The sequence below is a fragment of the Myotis daubentonii genome, chromosome 11 (assembly GCF_963259705.1).
Source record: "Myotis daubentonii chromosome 11, mMyoDau2.1, whole genome shotgun sequence".
In the NCBI taxonomy this organism is placed as follows: Eukaryota; Metazoa; Chordata; class Mammalia; order Chiroptera; family Vespertilionidae; genus Myotis; species Myotis daubentonii.
This window is the reverse complement of record NC_081850.1, coordinates 32,428,238-32,450,492: the sequence shown is the minus strand read 5'-3', so window position 1 is coordinate 32,450,492 and position 22,255 is coordinate 32,428,238. Positions and strand designations below refer to the sequence as shown.

The following is a 22,255-nucleotide window of genomic DNA, read 5'->3' as shown; positions in this document are numbered from 1 at the left end:
TACAGCAACTCAGTTTATTACATGCAGATTCTTCTGCATTGTTGCTAACAGTTCACTGGTCCAAAATTACTAAAATACTTAAAAAACTATACATTATGTAAACAAAACATAAATAAGACAGCATAGTTCTTTGTACATATAGTTTAGTACAGGTTGTTAGGAATTTAGGAATATGTACAATTTTACACCATGGACTGCATTTTCACAATGCATAAATATATATATATATATTTTTACAGAAACAAAAATAAGATTTCACTAATGACACAAAATACCATATTGTAGATACACGCTGCAATAGTCCAAAATCAAGAGGAAACATGTCAATGCAAGTGCGCAAAAGGCTAGCTTAATCCAAACTAGTCAAACTTGACTTTGTTCAATTTGTTATACAGACAGGTAAAAGCCTGTCTACTTTAAACAACCAACCTCAGAGAACATATACCAATGAGTGAAATGGAACAGGTATTTCCCTCCCCAAGAAAACAAAGCCTGTTGCAAGCTAATGAAAAGCTACATTCACACACACACACACACACACACACACACACACAGTATAGTATGTTTTCAACAGTATAATAAACAGTTAAAATTTATATGGGAATCAAAACAATGCCCCATTATTTAAAAACTGGCTCGTTTAGTCTAAATTCAAGATGCAGCTGTGTCAGGCTTCTCTAAGCCAGATGACTGAAACGCAGGGAAGACAGAGGCAGGCTTTCGACTGGCAGATACAACAATTTGAGAGAGAGATGAAGAGAGTGAAGAAACCTTAGATGCTGGAGTACTTATGGTATTCAAAATGGCTCCTTCTGGGCTAACCAACAATTTTTTGACTGATGTGTCCAAATGAAATACTGAAGTACTACTTGGCAGTGGAGAATTACTAGAGCAAATGGCAGAAACCAAAGATGTCTTGGCTAAAAGAGTACTTGGAGGAGACTTAATTACTGAAGTCAATGACACCGTTGGTACAGGAGGTGGAACAGAAACTTGAGCAGTTGTGTTTATGATTTGTGGTTGTGTATGCACTGTGGGTAGAGAACTTGCATTCCCAAGAGAGTTTACAATTTTTGTAGAGGTTCTTAGAGATTGTTTTACCGGTTGCCCACTTAAATTATTAGATGTTAGTGTGGTCTTTTGGACAGGATTATCTACTGGTATAGGCTGAATGCTTTGGCCACTGTTAAGCACTAAGGGAGGTCCATATTTTGGATTAGTAGATATAAGGAGAACATGGCTGCCAGCTCCAAGACCTTGCGGTGGAACAATAAACCGGGTTCCATTGATCATGATCTGAGTACCAGGTGCCAAAGGCGTACTGGTGTTGATGACTATTTTTTGCTGAATACAAGGTTCACTGAACTGACTTTCTACCACACTAGTTACATGTGATGGTGCTGTAGCAGTGTGAATGGCAGAGCCACCTGGAGTAGAACTGCAACTGGAGGATGACTTTATTAAAGCAGGGGATATTGGCTGGTTTGGCAGAGAAGCAACATTGGAAATATTAACTATTTTACTTGGACTCGGTGAAAGGGATGGCAATTCAGTTTGAGGTTTATTTGTGTTCATATTTGTTGGCACTGTAGCTGAAATCCCTGGTGATTGAAACTGGACAGAAGTCTGAGATTGTCTTTTAGAAAGAGATACAGAACGTGTGGCTCCTGATACTGTTGCCACTTGTGGGACTGTGTTGATTTTAGGGGATATAGTCACAGGTGTAGGCAAGGCAACATTAACAGGGATTTGCAAAGCTGATGTTAAACATTTAGGAGACACTGTTGGTTGTGTAGTTGAAATCAGAACAGATGATGCAAGATGTCCTGTTTTCACAGTTGATATCGCCACAGTGTTTCCGAGATTTGATGTGCAAAGTCTATTTGACAAAACAGGCATAATTCTTGAAGAGGTATCATTTCCACTGACTAAAACAGGAGGTCGTGTCCCAACTGAAGCAGAGGTTGAGGTCACTGAAAGAGAACCTAAAGATACATTTGCTCCTGTTACTGAAAACATGTTTACTGCTCTTGCTGCAGAAACCACTGATTCATTAACAGGAGTAATATTTTGACTCACAAAATTTGAGCTTACTGGAATTGAATTACCACTTGTTGACAATGGCAAAACATAGCCCTTGGTACTTTTTTCTTCTCCTTTTGGGGTTACATTTTGCAGTATGTTAATTGATGGTATAGCCGGCACACTCCCTGAAGTATTTACAATTGCTTGACCTATGTTTAGACCAATTTTCACATCTTTTATCTGAGACACAGTTGTTGATGAATTTATTTTCATTGGTGCTCCCACTGTAGATGGAATTAGTACTATCTGAGGCTGCTCTGGAGTCTTAACATATGTTTTATTCAAGGGGGGAGTTTGTTTTAATGGTTCTGCCACAATAGTAGAAGTGCCACTGGATATTGGAGCATTAATAAAAACTAATTTCTGGGCAGACACACCTGTAGGTGTTGGTGCAGCTGTCACATTAATTGGAGTTCCACTGCCAGAAGAAAGAACAGATGGAGCTGATACCAACATAACTTTTTGAACTGTAGTCCCACTGATCACATCTCCATTTGTTGCCACTGTTGCTTCTGATCTTGTAACAGGGTAACTTTTGGTGATATAATCTGCTTGTTGCTGTTTAGTTGTAGTATGAATAGCATTTGCGTTGGTTTGTCCAAAATTTCCTGGTGGAAGGCTAATTACACTTACTGAACTATTTGCTGTTGATGATAGCGGAGTACTAGAAGAAATAGAGGACTTTAAGGGAGAAGAGGGCATGTGTGAAGTCTTCTCTACTATGTGGCCCAAATTATCACTTACAAGAGGTTGTCCTAATGTAAGTTTGAGATTTTTCCCCATGGATGGATTAAAGCCAGCTGGAATGGAAGCAGAAGTTGGTGTTTGGCCAAAAGGTGGAAGACTAGATGTAGTAGTCATTCCAGCTACTGGTGAAAAAGCAGAGGATGATGAAGTTGTTGATTTTGGCACCAGAAATGCCTGAAGCTGAGGAGCAAAAGTGAAAACTGAACTTGAAGATAAACTGTTGGGTGAATTTTGATCTGTATTTGTTTGTACTTTCACAACTCCAGTGTTCCCACCTCGTGTCCTTACAAGAATTGACTGTGAATCTCTGATACACACAGTTTTCAATTCTTGCTTTGCTTCAGAAAAATCAGAAGTTTGTTGTGCAAAACTGTTGAGGGAGTTACCAGGATTTGTAGATCCACTTAGTGTTGTTGCTGATAATAGAGGCTGAACTATGGAAGAAATGGTGGGTGAAGCAACGGGATGGGGGAATGTGGTTGCTGAAACTGCATTTTTGACTTTTCCTACTTCACTCTGGCTATTCTTAACTGATGGTGTTAATAAATTACTTATGGAGGTTACAGGTGACAAAGACTGTGGTCTAGCACTATTCACATTTGACAAAGGTGTAATCGTCTTGTTCAAAACTGCATTAGGTAGATGGGTAGAAGAAACAGCTCCTGCTGACTTGACAAGAACTGTTGCTGAAGAAGAGTTTACATTTGCTGTCTGCTGGAAAGATAAACCATGTTGTTCTGTACCTTTTTGTTGAAGTGGTGGTATTTCTTTTGCAACTGCTTTTCCTTCCTTATGCTGAATCACAAAATTCTTAGGCAGAATGAGGACCTGCTGCATGATTTTTTCTCCTGTCTTAGGATCCAGCATAGGTTGCATTTGAATCTTTACCGAGCTATTATGAAGATCTATGGGCAACCACTGGCCACAGGGCATTTTGTACACCATCTGTAAAGGACCTTTTGTACTGGTGTGGCAGGTCAACGCTGGCTTTATGGGGCTTGCTTCTGGAGGAGATATAACTGGCTTTTCCACAACAGAAGCACTTTTACCTGTGGAAGGGGGCAGTTGATTTGTTAAGGTCACTTTGTTCCCAATATTCGTTGCAAGCAAGGCCTGAATAGGTTTGGTCCCTTTCTGGAGAGTAGACACTGGTGTTGAATCCACTGAGGCAAATGACTCTGGAAACAGTGGCTCTGTATGCTTTGATTCATCCAAATAGTCCATCTGCATATCATCTTCTGCATTCTCAACTGTTGTCTCATTTGTGCTTAACTTTGCTTTCTTCCTTGGAGAAAGTTCTTTTGTGCTATCATCCAGATGACTAGTTTGTTTGGACTGTCGCTTAAGTGTTTTAGGCAGTGTCTTCAGTATATCTTTAGAAGGCAATTCCTTTTTCAACAACTTGCTTCTGGCCATAGGAAACTCTATTTCTGACAATTTCATATCATCTGAAAATTATAAAACAAGCATTTTGTTAATATAAATTGCAAGTGAATAGTAATAAGACCAATTATTTCTTAAAAAGTCAATCTTTGAATTGACGATTTATTAAGAAATTTATAAGGTGATTCAAGTCTTAGCACCACTGATGGGAATTAAGGTAAGATGACCTTTGACATAGTAATCTTGATATAATAAACATTTTCAAGAACATCCTATTATTAACAAGAAAATTATTTTTGGTTAACTTCTCTAATTCTGCTGACCATGTAAGTGCAAAAGGAAATTTTACATCTTTTAAAGAGATTAAGCCAGCAATTAAAGGCTAAGAATTTAGATTTGGAAAGGAATCTAGTCTAGTTCTCTTCTTCACAGGAAAAGCTTGATGTCAAAGAGAGATGGTTCTCCATACTAATCTAATTTTAGAGACTCTAAAGGATGAAAAGTGTCCAGCTTTTACTGGTGTTTAATTACCCCTACAGTAAAAAATTTATGTTCATGTCTGGTCAAACTGGGTTGATAAGAAGTTACTCTTTTTCAATTTACTAAAGACATAAAATACAACAGGTTAATTCATTTCTAACCACAAATTTTCATACTAATCCTCATATAACTAAAGAAAGTAATTTAATTAGATTTATATAATAATATAATCTGATGAGTTGAAATGAATTACAGATAATCTAATCCAGCCTTTAATATAAGAATAGTGTGTCCACTCAGTTATCATTAGGCCATCAATCTTGGTCATTCCTTATTAACAAATAATCTTCACAGTATTAGGGACTTTTTCCAAGTTCCCATTTAAAGTAAACATTAGAAATAGTGCTTCAAACACAGTGATAAGAAGAGGCTGAACCTATTTCAAAGAAGGTGCAGATCAAGAATGTGTGGTCTGTAATGAGCAGTGACACACATATAGTTTGGAGTCAAGCACTGGCTCCAGAAACTCCCAGAAATGTAATAAATTCAAAGAACCTTTTATTAAGGACACAGTACACCTTCAAAACATCAGATTTCCCCAATCAATACATGTCATTAACTAGATGATATTTTATCTCCATATAATATACTAAAACTTCTCAGAGCTTTTAGTGTTGATTTAAAAGAAAAAGTGTTTTTTATTAAACTTTTATTAAATTTATGACTTCTTTGATTAGTACTGAAGTAATAGTCTTTGATTTATTATAATTCCATGATAATAATTAAATAGCCATATTCTGAAAGTAACAATGGGGACTGAATTACAGATGTGTAATGCATAGTTGATGTTTTTTCAATGCATACCTGAATCAAAGTGATCTTTCTCCAGGATATCTAGAGGTTCTGTTGAGTCTATAGACTTACTGATTTCAACTTTAGGAGATTCCTTTCCAGGGTCTCCTTCACCTTCTTCAGTAGTCCATAGTTCTCTAGTAAATTTATCATGATCAGGCTGTCTTCTGAAATCATCATAGTCTTTCTTTAGGCGGCTCCTGAAATAGAATGCCCAAGATAACAAACAAACAAAATACCCATGTTTAGTTCAGTCTTTTCAATGATTATTATTTAAGAAGACAAAACCCAGGGTATAGCATAAGGAATTGAAAAGACTATATCTGCAACTTCAAAATAAAGTGTTTTTGCCAAAACCGGTTTGGCTCAGTGGATAGAGCGTTGGCCTGTGGACTGAAGAGTCCCAGGTTCGATTCCGGTCAAGGGCATGTACCTCGGTTGCGGGCACATCCCCAGTGGGGGATGTGCAGGAGGCGGCTGATCGATGTTTCTCTCTCATCGATGTTTCTAACTCTCTATCTCTCTCCCTTCCTCTCTGTAAAAAAATCAATAAAATATATTAAAACAAACAAAATAAACAAACAAAAAAACAAAATAAATTGTTTGAACATTCCACCCATTTGTCTTTCTAAATGCTACTGGTAGAGAAAAAGGTAATTCTAAGAATATTGATTTTAGATAGTCTTAAAATGACTAATTATAATATTTTAAAAGTTCATTAAAAAGTTAATCAAGAAATTCTAAGAAACAGTAACTATCTACAGAGATTAACAAACAAAATAAATATCCATCATTTAATCCTGAGAGTAAATTTTTCTAAACTTTTGGGTCTACTAGAAAGAAATCTTTATTAAGCATAAGAAAACAAAGCAGAAAGGTGATCTTCCAGAGATCCTTTTCACATTAAAATGTAACAGCTATGTTTTAATGAAACTATGGAGAAATGGAAACATTTCCAAATGATTATATTGTATTTATTATCATTTTTGCTTTCAACTGAGTTTCTATGTTCTACCCCCTAACCTTTACCCTTTATTTTTTTTGTTTTTAAAAAGAATCTGAACATACATTCTCTAATGTATTTTTGCTACAAGTTCTTATATTTGCATATTGAAGTTTAGGTCTCACTTCTGTCATTTAATAGCTATAAGACTTTGGGCAAGACTTCCTAAGCATCAGTTTATGTCTTTGTACAATAAGAATAATAACTGCTTACCTCATAGTATGTGTGGCACATAAATATTCAATAAATGTTAGTTAATAATAACTCTCAATTTATCAGTTTTAAATTAATACTTAAGGTTTTATGAAGTAGGTAAGGGTTGTAAGATACTAGAATGGGTTACCAAAGGGTAACTGTAAAATTAATTTCATTTTAGAAATATCTACATGGGATTTATAATTTCCCTCCTTCTCAATCTTAGCTAGTGACTTTGCTTCTTATTTCAGGGAAAATAGAAGTAATCAGACAAGAACCTTCATATGTTCATACCTCATTTGCAACTGCAGACATTCATTTGTACTCATATTTTCTGTCTTCGTATCTAAGCTGACTCCTCTACTTAAGCATCCTGTCTCACCTCTTCAAGAATATCATTCTACCATTCTACCTTCCTTTGCCTGAGTCCATTTTTATCTCTGTATCAGATAATTTCAACCAGTATACAACCATGTTATTTCTCTCATTAAAATAAAAACAAAACACAAAGCATTACTTCGCTTGACTCCAATTGTCCTTCTAGGTACTGCCCTATTTCTCTGCTTTACTTTATAGCAAAACTCTAATTCTTCTACTCTAATTCTCTTGAACAGACTCCTAACTTTTACCCACTTCTCTACTAACACAGCTCATCAAGGTCATCAATGATCTCATGTTGTCAAAATTAAATAATAAATCCTCAGTCCTCATATTCCTCAATGTATCATGAGTAGGCCTCATGGACATTTTCTTCCCCTGGTTTCCAAGACACTACTCTTTCTCTTGGGTTTCCTCCTATCTTACTAAACACTCACCTTCTCAGTCTCTTCTGCTGAGTACTCATCTCCACCATCTCTGAAGGCCACAGGGTTCAGTATCTCTTCTTATCTATGTTCACATACAAGGTAATTTCTACCAGTTTCACAGCCTAAATATAATCTATATCCAGACAACTTCCAAACTTAAATCTGGCTTACTCCCTTAGACTGGGAACTTATACTAAACTGCCTACTCAATAACTCCAATTAGATGTCTAAAAAGCATATCAAACTTCAAATGTTGAAATCCAAACTCTGAATCTCTTTCTTCCTCTGCCCCAAACTTGTTATTCCTTCAGTTCCCATCATCTCAGCTAACAGCAATTCCATTATTCCAGTTGTTTAGACCCAAAACACTGAGGATCATCTTTTTATTCTCATTTTTTTCTGTCACTTCATATTCAAATCCCTAAGCAAATTCTACCAATCCTGCCCTGGCTGGTATGGCTCAGCTGGTTGGAATTGTTGTCCTCTGTACCGAAGGGTCACAAGTTTGATTCCCAGTCAGGACACATATAGGAGGCAACTGATCAATGTTTCTCTCTCTTCCTCTCTTTCTCTGTAAAAAATCAATAGAAACATATCCTCAGGTGAGAATTAAAAAAAAAAAAATCCTACCTTCAAGATATATCCAGAATCCATCCACTCCTTGTGATTAGCACTGCTACTATCCTGATCTAAGCCACTATCATCTTTTGCTTGGATTACTGCTAGACTGTAGCTGATTTCCCTACTTTCATCGTTGTCCCTCTACATACTAAACTCAACACAAAAGGCAGAGTGAGTTTAAACATTAAGTTTTAAAGCACATGTCCTGCCTCTTCTTTAAACCCTACAAAGGCTTCTCATCTCAGTCAGAGTGAAAACCAAAGTCCTTAAAGACCTACATGATCTTTACTTCTCTCACTCTTGAGTCTTACCACTTTCCTCCTCACTCAGTCACTCACTCTGGCTACACTTGCTCCTTTGCATTTCCTCTAAATGCCAAACATGCTTCCAAACTTAGAGTTTCTGCATCTTCTTTTTCTTCAGATATCTACATGGCTCTCTCCCTCATTTCCTTTTTTTAATTTTAATTTTTAAAAATATATTTTATTGATTTTTTACAAAGAGGAAGGGAGAGGGATAGAGAGTTAGAAACATCGATGAGAGAGAAACATCGATCAGCTGCCTCCTGCACACCCCCTACTGGGGATGTGCCTGCAACTAAGGTACATGCCCTTGACCGGAATCGAACCTGGGACTCTTCAGTCCACAGGCCGATGCTCTAGCCCAGGGGTGGGCAAACTTTTTTTTTTTTTGACTCGAGGGCCACAATGGGTTCTTAAACTGGACCGGAGGGCCGGAACAAAAGCATGGATGGAGTGTTTGTGTGAACTAATATAAATTCAAAGTAAACATCATTACATAAAAGGGTACGGTCTTTTATTTCAATAGTTTTATTCATTTCAAACGGGCTGGATCCGGCCCACGGGCCGTAGTTTGCCCACTGCTGCTCTAGCCACTGAGCCAAACTGGTCAGGGCCCTCATTTCCTTTAGATCTCTGTCCAAACATCACCTTATCAGGGAATTTCTCCAACACCCTGGTAAAAGAGCAATCATCATTCAAACCAGGCATTTCCTATCCCCCTTTACCCTGCTCTATTTTCCTTTACAGCACTTATCATCATCTAACATTTGACTTGGTCCCTTTCTTTCATTAGAATATAAGCCACAGATGAAGCTAGAAATCAATAAAAGGAAAACTGGAAAATTTACAATTTTGTGAAAATTAAACAACACTGTTAAATAACCAAGGGATAAAAGAAGAAATCATAAGGGAAGTTGGAAAATACAAATGAATGAAAATAAAAACACAACATATCAAAAGTATGGAACAATGAAAGCAGTGCTAAGGGGAAAATTTAAAGCTACAAACGCTTACATTAAAAAACAAGAAAGATCTCAAATCAACCACCTAACTTTATAACATAAGAACCTAGAAAAAAAAGAACAAAGAAACCCAAAGCTAGCAGTACAGAAATAATAAAGATTAAATAAAATAGAGAATAGAAATGCAGAGAAAAATCAAGTTAGTTCTTTGAAGGATCAACAAAACTGACAGACCTTTAGTTAGACTTAGAAAAAAAAAAAAAGAGAAGACTCAAATTACTAAATCAGAAATGAAAGTGGGGCAATTAGTACCAATTCTAAAAGGATTATTCAGAGTACTATGAATAATTGTATGCCAATAAATTGAGTAACTAGATGAAATGAACAAATTCCTAAAAACATAAAACTTACCAAAGCTAAATCATGAATAGAAAATCTGACTAAATCTATAACTAGTAAGGAGATCACATCACTAACAAAAAAAATCTCTTGACAAAGAAAAGCCCCAGACCTGACTACTTCACCAGTGAAGTTTACCAAACATCTAAGAAGAACTAATACCAATCCTTTCCAAACTTTTCCAAAAAATCTCAAAAGGATAAAACATTTCTTAACTCTTTCTTTGAAGCCAGCATTATCTTGATGCCAAATCCTGGTAAAGACACTACAGGAAAAGAAAACTACAGACTGCTATCTCTTATAAACATTAATGCAAAAATTCTCAACAAAATACAAGCAAATGAAATCCAGCAGCATATGGAAAGAATTACACACCACGGCCAAATGGGATTTATTCCTGAAATGCCATGATGGTTCAACATACAAAAACTGGTTAATGTAATACACCACATTAACAGAATGAAGAAAAGAAACTGCATGATCATCTCAATTATTGCAAAAAAAGCATTTGACAAAAGTCAACATCCTTTCATAATAAAAACACTCAACACATGAGAAACAGAAGGAAACTACTTCAACATTAAAAAAACACACACCATACATGAAAAACCCGCAGCCAACATCATACTCAATGGTAAAAGACTGAAAGGTTTTCCTCTAAGCACAGGAACAAGGATGCTTGCTTTTGCTACTTCTATTCAACACAGTACTAGATATTCTAGCCAGAGCAATTAGGCAAGAAAAAGAAACAAAGGCATTCAAGTTAGAAAGGAAGAAGTAAAATGATCTCTGTTCACAGATATTATATGTAAAAAAACACTAAGAACTAAAAAATTTGCTAGAACTAATAAATTGAGCAAAGTAGGAAGATATTAAGTCAGTACACAAGAATCAGTTGTATTTTTATAGACTGCCAATGATCAAAGTGAAAATTAAAATACTTAGGAATTAATCAAGAATGTGAAAGACCTGTACAATGAAAATTAAAAAAGAAAAATTGAAGAAGGAAATTAAAAGAAGACATAGGTAAATAGAAACACACCATATTCACGTATTGGAAGATGATATACATTGAGTGGCCAGATTATTATGACCACCCCATCAGTACTTTGTTGGGCCACCTTTTGCCTTCAATACTGCAGCGATTCTTCTTGGCATTGACTCCATGAGATGTTGAAAGGTGATGCGAGGAATCTGACACCATGCCTGATGAATAGCACTGTCCAGTTCTGTGAGATTTGATGGTTGTGGAAGCAGCTGCCTGGTGGCTCTTTTAACTTCGTCCCACAAATGCTCAATTGGATTGAGACCTGGTGATTGTGGGGGCCACCTAAGCAAAGTAAAGTCTAAAGTCTCCCTCATGTTCTTGAAACCACTCCTGTACAATACGAGCACCGTGGCATGGCGCATTGTCTTGTTGGAAGAAGCCATCTCCATTGGGATACACCATCAACATGATAGGATGAACTTGATCAGAATTGATACTTAGGTATGTTGTGCTATTCAAACTTTGTTCCACATGAATTAAAAGGCCCAAGTCATGCCAGGAAAACATGCCCCAAACCATAACACTGCCCCCACTAGCTTGAAGGGTTGTACTCATGCATGTGAGGTGCATGCTTTCATGCTGTTTCCGCCAAATTCTCACTCTGCCATCTGCATGATGCAACTGGAAACGTGATTCATCGGACCACATGACTTTTTTCCAATGCTCGACTGTCTAATCCTTGTGTTTCTGTGCGAATTGGAGATGTTTTATCTTGGTAACTGCCGACAGCAAAGGTGTTCGAACAGGCCTTCAGCTTCCATATCCCATACGATGCAGTGTATGGCGAACAGTGCGTCATTTGAGAGGATCCCTGATTAAGATCTGCAATAATTTGATGCACTGTTGCCCTTCTGTTGTCTTGTACCAGTGTTGCCACTCTCCGTTCTGCCCTAACATTGACTATTCACTGACGGCCACAATTGGCATGTTCAGACCCAGATTTTCAGCTGACAGTCCAGTCTTTAAACACTTTAGCAACAGCTGCTCTTGAACATTTAACGAATTCAGCTGTTTTGCTGATACTTGCTCCATGGCTCCGAGCACCAACAATCACCCCACATTCAAAGGCTGTTAAACCGCATTGTTTACCCGTATCTTCAGAAAAAAATCACTTCTACTGTTGTGGTAAACAACCTGCTTCCCTATTTATAATGGTCTGGCTCTCTAGCAACTTCAGCGCGAGATAATAGCTAATTTGCCTACAAACGTCAGGTGGTCATAATAATCTGGCCACTCAGTGTATTTTTTCAATTATAGTTTACATTCGATATTATTTTGTACAGTATTAGTTTCAGCTATCTCTCTATATGAAAGCCTAAAGATCATTACGACCAGATGATGGGCTGGAAGCTATGACGTGCACTGACCACCAGGGGGCAGATGCTCAACGCAGGAGCTGCCCCCTGGTGGTCAGTGCGATCCCACAGCCAACCTCCCGCGGCTGGCCAACCTCCTGCAGTCCCCCCCCCCCCCCCCCCCGCCAGCCTGCCCCAATCGCCAGCCAGGCTGAGGGACTCCAACCATGCACAAATTCGTGCACCAGGCCTCTAGTACAGTAATTATGGTTATACAATCATACTTTACAAAGTGGTCCTCCCAATATTTTAAGTACTCATCTGGCACCATACATAGTTACTACAATATTATTGACTATACTAGAGGCCCGGTGCAGGCATTCGTGCACTGGTGGGTCCCTCAGCCTGACCTACACCCTCTCACAATCTGGGACCACTTGGGGGATGTAGCAGTGCATGAAGTGGCAAGCAGCCAAGGAGGAGCCTGAGCCAGGGCTGGCGCCTCGCCACTCCTGCTCATCCCAGCCCCACTGTACCTGCTGCTTGGTAGCGCTGCCATGGAGGTGGGAGAAGCTCCCGCCGCTGCAGCTGCACTCACCAGCTGTGAGCCCGGCTTCTGGCTGAGAGGTGCTCCTGCTGTGGGAAGCACACTGACCACCAGGGAGCAGCTCCTGCGTTGAGCATCTTCCCCCTGGTGGTCAGTGCATGTCATAGCGACCAGTCATAACGATCACTTCGGCTTTTATATACATAGATATATACATAGATTCCCTATGCTGTACTTTACATTCCCATGACTATTTTGTGATTACCAATTTGTACTTCTTAGACCCTTCACCTTTTTCACCCAGGCCCCCAAACACCCTCCCCTCTGGTGACCATCAATTTGATCTCTATCTATGAGTCTATTTCTATTTATTTTTTTCTTTAGATTCCACAAATAAGTGAAATCATATGAAATTTGTCCTTCTCTGACTGACTTATTTCACTTAGGATAGTACCTTCTAGGTATGTCCATACTGTTGCAATTGGTACTTTAATAATTATTTTTTTAATACTCACCCGAGGATATTTTTTATTGGTTTTAGAGAGATAGGAAGGGAGGGAGGGAGGGAGAAAGAAACATCGCTATGAAGAGAGAAACACTGATTGGTTGCCTCCTGAATGCAATGTGATCAGGAGGTATGCACCTGGAACCTAGGTACGTTCCCTGACCAGGAATGGAACCTGCAACCTTTTGGTGTATGGGACGATGCTCTAACCAATTGAGCCACCCAGCCAGGGCCCTCTTTGCCCGTTTTTAATATTTTTTTAAAAAATCTTCACCTGAGGATATTTTTTTCCATTGATTTTCAGAAAGAATGAGAAGGAGGGGGGAAGAAGTGGGAGGGAGAGAGAGAAAAACATCAATGTGAGAGAGACACATCGAATGGTTGCCTCCTGCATGTGCCCTGACCGGAACGAGGATGGAACCTGCAACCTAGGTACATGTGTCCTTGACCAAAATTGAACCCATGACCCTTCCGTATACAGGCCGACACTAACCACTGCATCATATTGGCCAGGGCTGCCCATTTATAAATTGGATTGTTTTATTTTGTCTGTGTGTGTGTTGGATTGTATGAGTGCTTTATAAATTTTAAATATTAACCCCTTATTGGATGTATACTGGTGAATATCTTCCATTTAGTAGGTTGTCTTTTTGTTTTGTTGATGGTTTCCTTTGCTCTGCAAAACATGTACAGTGGGGCCTTGACTTATGAGTGTCCCGACTAACGAGTTTTTCGAGATATGAGCTGTCTCTCGGCCGATTTTTTGCTTTGAGTTGCGGGCTAAAATTCGGGTTACGAGCCAGCTTCAGATACCACACCGCTAGTTGGCGCAGCCAACGTCACAGTGAACGCCACAACATCAGCCCAGCATCACGTGTCTCACTCGTTCACTTTAATGATTTGACATGTACGAGTAATCTGAGTTACGAGCTCAGTCACAGAACAAATCAAGGCCCCACTGTAGTTTCATTTGTTTATTTTTCTTTTGTTTCCCTTGCATGAGAAGATTTATCAGAAAAAATATTGCCAAGAGAAATGTCAGAGATTTTACTGCCTATGTTTTCTTCTAGGAGTTTTATGGTTTCGAGTCTTATATTTAAGTCTTTAATCCATCTTGAGTTTATTTTTATATATGGTGTAAAAGGTGGTCTAGTTTCATTTTTTTTTTTTTGCATCTATTTGTCCAATTTTACCAACACCCTTTATTGAATAGACTGTCTTTATCCCATTGTATGTTCTTGTCTCCTCTGTCAAATACAGGGTGTCCCCCAAAAATGTATACACACTTTAACAGCTGATAGCTCAATTTTGAAAATGAAATGTATTTTAATAAACACTGCCTTTGTAATTTTTCAAAATGTGTGTATACATTTTTGAGAACCCTATATTTACTAACCATAATAGGCATGGGTTTATTTCTGTTCCATTGATCTATATGTCTGTTTATATACCAGTACCATGCTGTTTTGATTATTATAGCTTTGTAGTATAGTTTTATATCAGATAGCATAATAACGTCCAACTTTATTCTTCTTTCTTAAGATTGCTGTGGCTATTCAGGGTCTTTTGTGATTCCATATAAATTTTGGGATTACTCTCATTGTTCTTGGTACCAGATGATGCCAGCAAGTAAAAGTTGCTAAGTGTTGCTTTTAGAGAGAAAATAAAATGCACATTAGGTCTCAGCATGATTTAAGCAAAGTGCTGAGTTCAGTATTTTTAAAATAGACTCACCATAGGGACAGGAGGGGAAAAGTATCAGAATCATCTGTGAATCTACATGTTTTCTAATTATGATGTTGACTATAGTTTTCATCTGCTGGTTTTGCTAAACCTCCAGACACTAAAAAAGAATGTGCCGATTAGCAGGTATGACCCCCCGCCCCCCCGCCAGCTGTCTCCATCACTGGCAGTGGGGGACTGAAGAGTGCGGACTTGTTTAAGACATTTTTTAAGGTTCTCCTCAACTGTCCACACTGTACATTGATTTTCTGTCATAGCTCTATGCCTGGGGGGCTGCATCTCTTCATTGATTCACAGAGAGCATTCTTAGTGCATCAAAGAGATGCAGGAGGTGAGACTCAGAGGGAAAGATGGAAACAACACTTTTAGGGCTGGACACGGCTCAGCAGTGTAAAAGTCACACACACACACACAAAATAAAAATAAATTTTTGGATTACTTCTTTTAATTCTGTGAAATACGCTATTAAGTATTAAGATAGAAACTGCAATGAATCTACAGATTACTTTGAGCAGTATTTTACATTTTAATGATGTTATTCTTCCCATCCATGAGCACAGTACATACTTCCATTTATTTGTATCTTCTTTCAATTTTGTGCTCCACTGTCTTATAATTTTCTGAGTATAGGTCTTTTACCTCCTTGATTAAAAATTTCCTACATATTTTTAATGCAATTATAAATGGGATCGTTTTCTTAGTTTCCCTTTCTGCTAGTTCATTATTGGTGTATTAAAGTGTAATTGATTTCTGAATATTTATTTTGTATTCTACTACTTCACTGAATTCATTTATCAGTTCTAGTAGTTTTTTAGTGGAAACTTTGGGGTTCTTTATATACAGTATCATGCCATCTGAATATAACAACAGTTTTTCTTCTTCCTTTTCAATTTGGATGCCTTTTATTTCTTCTTCTTGTCTGACTGCTGTAGCTAGAACTTCCAGTAATGCTGAATAAGAGTAGAGAAAGTGGACAGCCCTGTCTTGTTCCTGATTTTAAGGAAAACACTTTTAGTTTTCCCATTAAGTATGATGTTGGCTGTAGGTTTGTCATATATTCATACATGGCCTGTATTATGTTGAGGTATGTTCCCTCTATTCCCACTGTGCCGAGAGAGTTTATCATAAACTACAGGCCTGGTGCATGAATTTGTGCATGGGTGGGGTCTGGCCAGCCCCGCCCCCGGTCAGTGTGTGTGGGGGTCGATCAGGGGTGGGGCCGGCTGGGGGCAGGGACTCCAGCAGTCGGTGGGCCGCCCCCACACCCTGGTCAAACTCTGGTTGAAGGGACAATTTGCCTATTACCTTTTTATTATATAGGGTGAGTATTGGATCTTCTAAAACGCTTTTCCAGCATCTATTGATATGATCATGTAATTTTTTTTAATGGGGATTGTACCATCTTACAGACCATGCTGTCATTTTTTTTGGTTTGTTTTTTGTTTTTAATATATTTTTATTGATTTCAGAGAGAAAGGGAGAGGGAGAGATAGAAACACCAATGATGAGAAAGAATCATTGATTGGCTGCTTCTTGCACACCCACGACTGGGGATCCAACCAGCAACCCGAGAATGTGCCCTGACCAGGAATCAAACCGTGACCTCCTGGTTCATAGGTCAATGCTCAATCACTGAGCCACGTTGGCTGGGCTGAACATATAATTTTTATCCTTCATTTTGTTTATTTGGTATAACACGTTAATTGATTTGTGAATATTGTATCAACCTTGCATCCCAGGAAGAAATCCCACTTGATCATAGTGTATGTTCTTTTTAATGTATTACTGAATTCAGATTGCTAATATTCAATTCAGATTGAAAAAATGCTAAATATTGAGCATTTTTTCATCTATGTCCATCAGGGATATTGGCCTCTAATTTTTTTTGTAGTGGGAAGACTTAATATTTAAAGATGTCAAGCCCTAGCTGGTTTGGCTCAGTGGATAGAGTGTCGACCTGTGGACTGAAGGGTCCCAGGTTCGATTCCGGTCAAGGGCACATGTCCAGGTTGCAAGCTCGATCCCCAGTAGGGGGCGTGTAGGAGGCAACCAATCAATGAGTCTCTCTCATCATTGATGTTTCTATCTCCCTCCCTCCTCCCTTCCTCTCTGAAATCAATAAAAATATTTTTTAAAAATAAATAAAAAGATATTCAATAGCACTAATCATTAGAAAAATGCAAATCAAAACTACAATATACCACCCACTTCATACTCATTAAGATAGCTACTATAAAAAAATAGAAAATAGCAGATGTTGGTGATAAAATGGAACCATTATACACAGTTTGTAGGGAATGTAAAATTGCATAGTCATTGTGGAAAACAATATGGTGATTCCTCAAAATATTGAAAGTAGAATTACCATATGATCTGGCAATCCCATCTCGGGGTATATAAACGAAGAATTAAAAGCAGATATTTGTACACCTATGTGCATAACAATTTATTCATAAATAACATGAAAATTGTTACCTAAGGAAATGTGATAAATGCAAACAATGGAGTATTATTCAGCTTTCAAAAGGAGGAAAATTCTGACATATGCTGCAACATGAATGAACCTTGAGAACATTATTCTATAAGCAAGTCACAAAAAGACAAATATTGTATATTATATAAGGACTTATAATAGTCAAAATTATAGAGACAAAATATAGAATGGTGGTTACCAGGGGCTAGGGAGCAGGGAAAATGCAGAGTTAATAGGTATAGAGTTTCAGTTCTTGAGATGGATGGATAATAGTAACAAAACATTATTAATGTATTTAAATCACTGAACTGCACACTTAAACCTGGTTAAGATGGTAAATTCTGTGCATTTTACCACAATAAAGAAAAAGAATGTAAGACACAGAGAAAGGGTTTTGTTAACATTATTTTTTCAGGGCTTGGGAAGTCTCTTGTATATAGGAGACACTCAAAATAGCTGCTAAATTATAAATCAATAAAAACTACTAAATATTCCAGGACATCTTCTCATAAGTCCTAAATTAAGAGCCCTAAAGTAAATAAAACAAATTATAAAGCTTGAGTTACCTGTTTCTTTGAAAAGCTTTCATTAATTTTGGTTCCCATGGCAGCAGTTCATTTAAAAGACGTATCAATGTACTATGCAATTCTTTTACAGCTTGCCTCCGATGATACCATTTACCCTAAAAACACAATTTTAAAAGTAAATCCCTTAGATTTAATCTAAAAATGAATGTCAACCCTTATGTTCTGAGTAAAAACCAAAATACCAATATCCATGAAATAAGTATCTCTTCTAGAAGATTGCAGAAAGGGGGATATATCCTGTAATAAACCTTATTTGATATATTGTCATCATTTTCAATACTGCAATGCTACACTGACTTAGTAATTAATGACACCCCTCCATTTGCTAATAAGCATTACTCAAAAGCATTTCATTCATATATGGGGGGGGGGGTGGGAAGAAGGGACAGATGGAGTGAGTATGACAGCGCATATGCACTGTAGCTGTATGAAAACCCTTCTGAGGTATGTGCACTTTAGTCTCACTTAACAAATAATAAATGTTTTTAAGGTCCTATAAGGTGAACTCACATCAGCCTGATGCTGAAGTTCAAGTTCTTAAAATTACATCACTATCTCTTAAAAACTGTATCATATAAATTCAATCTGACATAGGTTATAAAAACCTCTAATAAAGATATGTTTTAATAGTACCCATAGAATTATTCAAGTTATATCTCTAGGTAGCTTATACCCTATTCTCCATAATGTTAGTATACATTTATCAACATCACCACCGCCATCATCATCATTTACTGTTATATAAAAGACTGTTATTTTCGCCCTAACCGGTTTGGCTCAGTGGATAGAGCATCGGCCTGCGGACTGAAAGGTCCCAGGTTCGATTTTGGTCAAGGGCATGTACCTTGGTTGTGGGCACATCTCCATTAGGGGGTGTGCAGGAGGCAGCTGATAGATGTTTCTCTCTCATCGATGTTTCTAACTCTCTATCCCTCTCCCTTCCTCTCTGTAAAAAATCAATAAAATATATTCTTTTAAAAAGACTGTATTTTCTTTTCTTTTTTTGGGGGGGGGCGGGGCGCGGAGGGTAACAGCTTTGAGATATAATTCACATACCATATAGCCCATTTGTTTTATTTTTTTAAATAACAAAATACTCACTACTATATATGTTATGGATCATATTTAGCATGTAAAGAATTAGATTTCATCCCATAGCAACCGTTGAGCCAATTGCACATTTGTAGAACATTAAGGCAGAAAAATTACCACTCCCTAAAGCAAAATGTATTCCAAATCTGTACATAAATTTCCCAATTGTGTATGTATCTAAACCTTCAAGATTTCAGTCATGGAAATTTTAGTCGCACATAAACCTAAGAGATTAAGTGCACAGTTCCTATTCTCAAAAATTTTTGTATTTTAAACCAACAGAATGTCTATGTACATAAAAATATTAAATAACTACAGTACATTTTTACCACTGAGGTTTTTTTAATCTTAAAAAATTAATCTTCCTGTTTATCAAAAATAGGAAGATGTTGGATTTTATGTGCACGTGCACATAAACAGGCTCACTCATTCTTGTGTCTTCTTAGTGGCATGATAAATCATAGCATTATGACAAAAATTCAAAAAAATTACTTTATTTCATAATATGCTAATGTAGATATATCTTCCCTCTTGTCAAATACTTTCAAGTTAATAATAATTAATACCGCAAAAGTTGCCCTCAAAAGAAATGTTATGAAATAGTATGAAGTGCTTATTCTAACTCATGAAAACAAACTATATATATAAAAATCCAGTGACCATAATGGCCATAACAACCATAAGGACCGATTGCTACGACAACCACTGTGGCCAGCAAACCTGGCCAGATCAGGGGGTGGGGCAGGCCGGCCAACCTCGCAGCCCCTCCCCACTGCCGGCCTGCCCCTGATCAGACTCTCCCACCTGATCAAGAGTGGGCCTCCAACCAAATGCCCCTTCCCTCCTCCCCACCCCCCGGACCAGCCCCACCCCCAATCAGCCCCTCCCCCCAATCAGCTTGCCCCTGATCAGCCCCGATTGGGGCAGGTCGGCCAGCCAACCTCCCATCATATTCTCCTCCCAACAGGCCCAGCCCCCATCTGCCCCGATGGGGGCCGGGCGGGCCAGACCCCACCCATGCACGAATTCGTGCACTAGGCCTCTAGTTAAATTATAAACAATAAAACTGACCAGAAGAAACTTTCATCTAGGGAAAGCTAACTGAGGAAGGTACAAAGGCAAATGACAGCTGCCATAAATCCTTTGAGGAATGAGATAGGTTTTTATTTCAATAAAAAAAATAGAAAATTTAAAAAAAAATAGGAAAGGTGGAGACTTTTCCCTTTAACAGGGCATGTCAACAATGTTATTTTTCTACTTAACTATCATTTGGCTTAAAAATAAAATGGTGAGAGTAGAAGTAAACTTTTCCTAAGTTAAAGATAGCAGAGAGAAAACAGAAATGAGGAATGAAGGTGGAAAGAATATACTCTTTGGGTATAATTAATTGAAAAACTGTGAAAAGGCCAGGGAACACCAAGCATGCTGAATTCCTTTTAACTGGGGGGTCACATGGGGCAGAATGGCAGATCAGAATTAACTTGGGTAGTATGGCTGCTGTCTGGATTAGTGTGATGGGATGGGATGGGGAATGCAGAAAGACTACTAGTATTATGGGACCTTAGAACTAGGTAAGTGAGGCACAAGAAGGGAAGACTGTGTAACTGGATGTCATTATTGCAAGACATTTGTCACCTGTGTTTGTGTCTTTACTAAACTGCAACATTAATTTTTATATAAAAGAATTTTTTAAATATTAGGAAGATTTTATCTTTTGGTTTTATTTTGGTTTATTAAATTTTAATTAATCCAATGCCCAGAAATAAACTTCTGAACTAGCTGATGGACACAGGAAGGAGTCAGTAAATATTAATCAGAGAATAGATTTCTAACTTCAATATAATTCTGTCTTACCCACTGACCTGTTTGGGAATGTCTATGGCCTTCTAACTTTATATACATATTTTTGCCTTCTTTCCTTTCTTTATATTGCATATTCCCAAATTGAGATAGTGATGGAATATTTCATTTACATTTGAAAATGCATATTTAACCATTCTGTATTTGGGAAGCAAACAAAAAGTTTATTACATACATAACACAAATTATAGAAAGACTGATAAAATGATTTGACTATAAGATACATATAAAGAATACAATATGACCCTGACAAAAGGCATTCCTATACCCTGCCATGGGGTATGGGTGTCCATAGTTTTTAAGTTGATTAAAAGGGGACACAGGTTTTAACAAGTTCAGAATCACTGCTCTGGGATTGGTATTTGAGGCAAGGTATTTTAACTACTTGGTAGTAAAAGAGAAACTCACCCTGCTTGTTTCATTTATCATCTTTGGTCAATAAAACCAAATGGAATTAAAATAATATGTCCCTTTCTAATAAGAGATGATCTCAGAGTGTCACAGTATACAATGGGACTAATGTAAGGAGAAGAAAAGTTACAAAATTTTAAAAGTTAGTCAGAGATGGTGACAATTTACCTTAACTTGGGTCTAATATTAAAATCAAACAAATATTGCCAGAACTTTAAGTCAGGTCATTAACTAAACACAGGCAATAGCTTTGCTGACTGATCAACTTGATTTACATATGCAGATAATATAATGCTATTTTTCTTGGCCTATACAAAGGCAATTCCTAAAGAAGAAAGAGACTATCTTGTTGTAAGCACCTGTATATACAGGTAGGTATCTCTGTAATGCAAAATTAAAATCTCATATGTATTGTTTAATTACAACAGTACTTAAAATTATAGTGAACTAAAGTTTAAAAGTGAATTAAAAAATAAGGAAAACAGCAAGTTCCCCTATTTTCAAACATGTAAGACAGAATATGGATGTAATAAAAATTAGAAGACTCTTACAATCTTTTGTCAGCACTGATTAATATAGAATCAAAGATAAAGATGGTAGGTAGAAGGATTAATAAAAGGTCATTTGTGGAACAGAGCTATAACTGTTTCTCTAATAAAATATATTTAATAAGCTTTATGTATATAAATTTAGCCCTTACTTTTCTTCATAAACAGGTATATAAATAAGGATAAATAAATTGTTCTCAAAATTAGAATTCTCACTATTTTCAGGGATAAAAAATATTTTCTAAGATAATCCCAATGTGTTTGTGGGTAAAACATCACATTTATCTTGATAAAGACCCTTGAAACAGTGC

General features: G+C 37.4%; 1 protein-coding gene across 1 annotated transcript in view; it reads right to left on the bottom strand.

Moving 5' to 3' along the window:
- Window positions 1-22,255, bottom strand: part of KIAA2026 (KIAA2026 ortholog) — a 108,855-nt gene continuing 86,600 nt past the window's right edge. The window contains exons 8-10 of the mRNA XM_059658715.1: window positions 18,013-18,128; window positions 5,560-5,747; window positions 1-4,280 (exon numbers count right to left, since the gene is read on the bottom strand). Coding sequence (XP_059514698.1) covers window positions 652-4,280; window positions 5,560-5,747; window positions 18,013-18,128 — 3,933 coding nt within the window. The 3' untranslated portion in view covers window positions 1-651. The remainder of the gene's footprint in view (window positions 4,281-5,559; window positions 5,748-18,012; window positions 18,129-22,255) is intronic.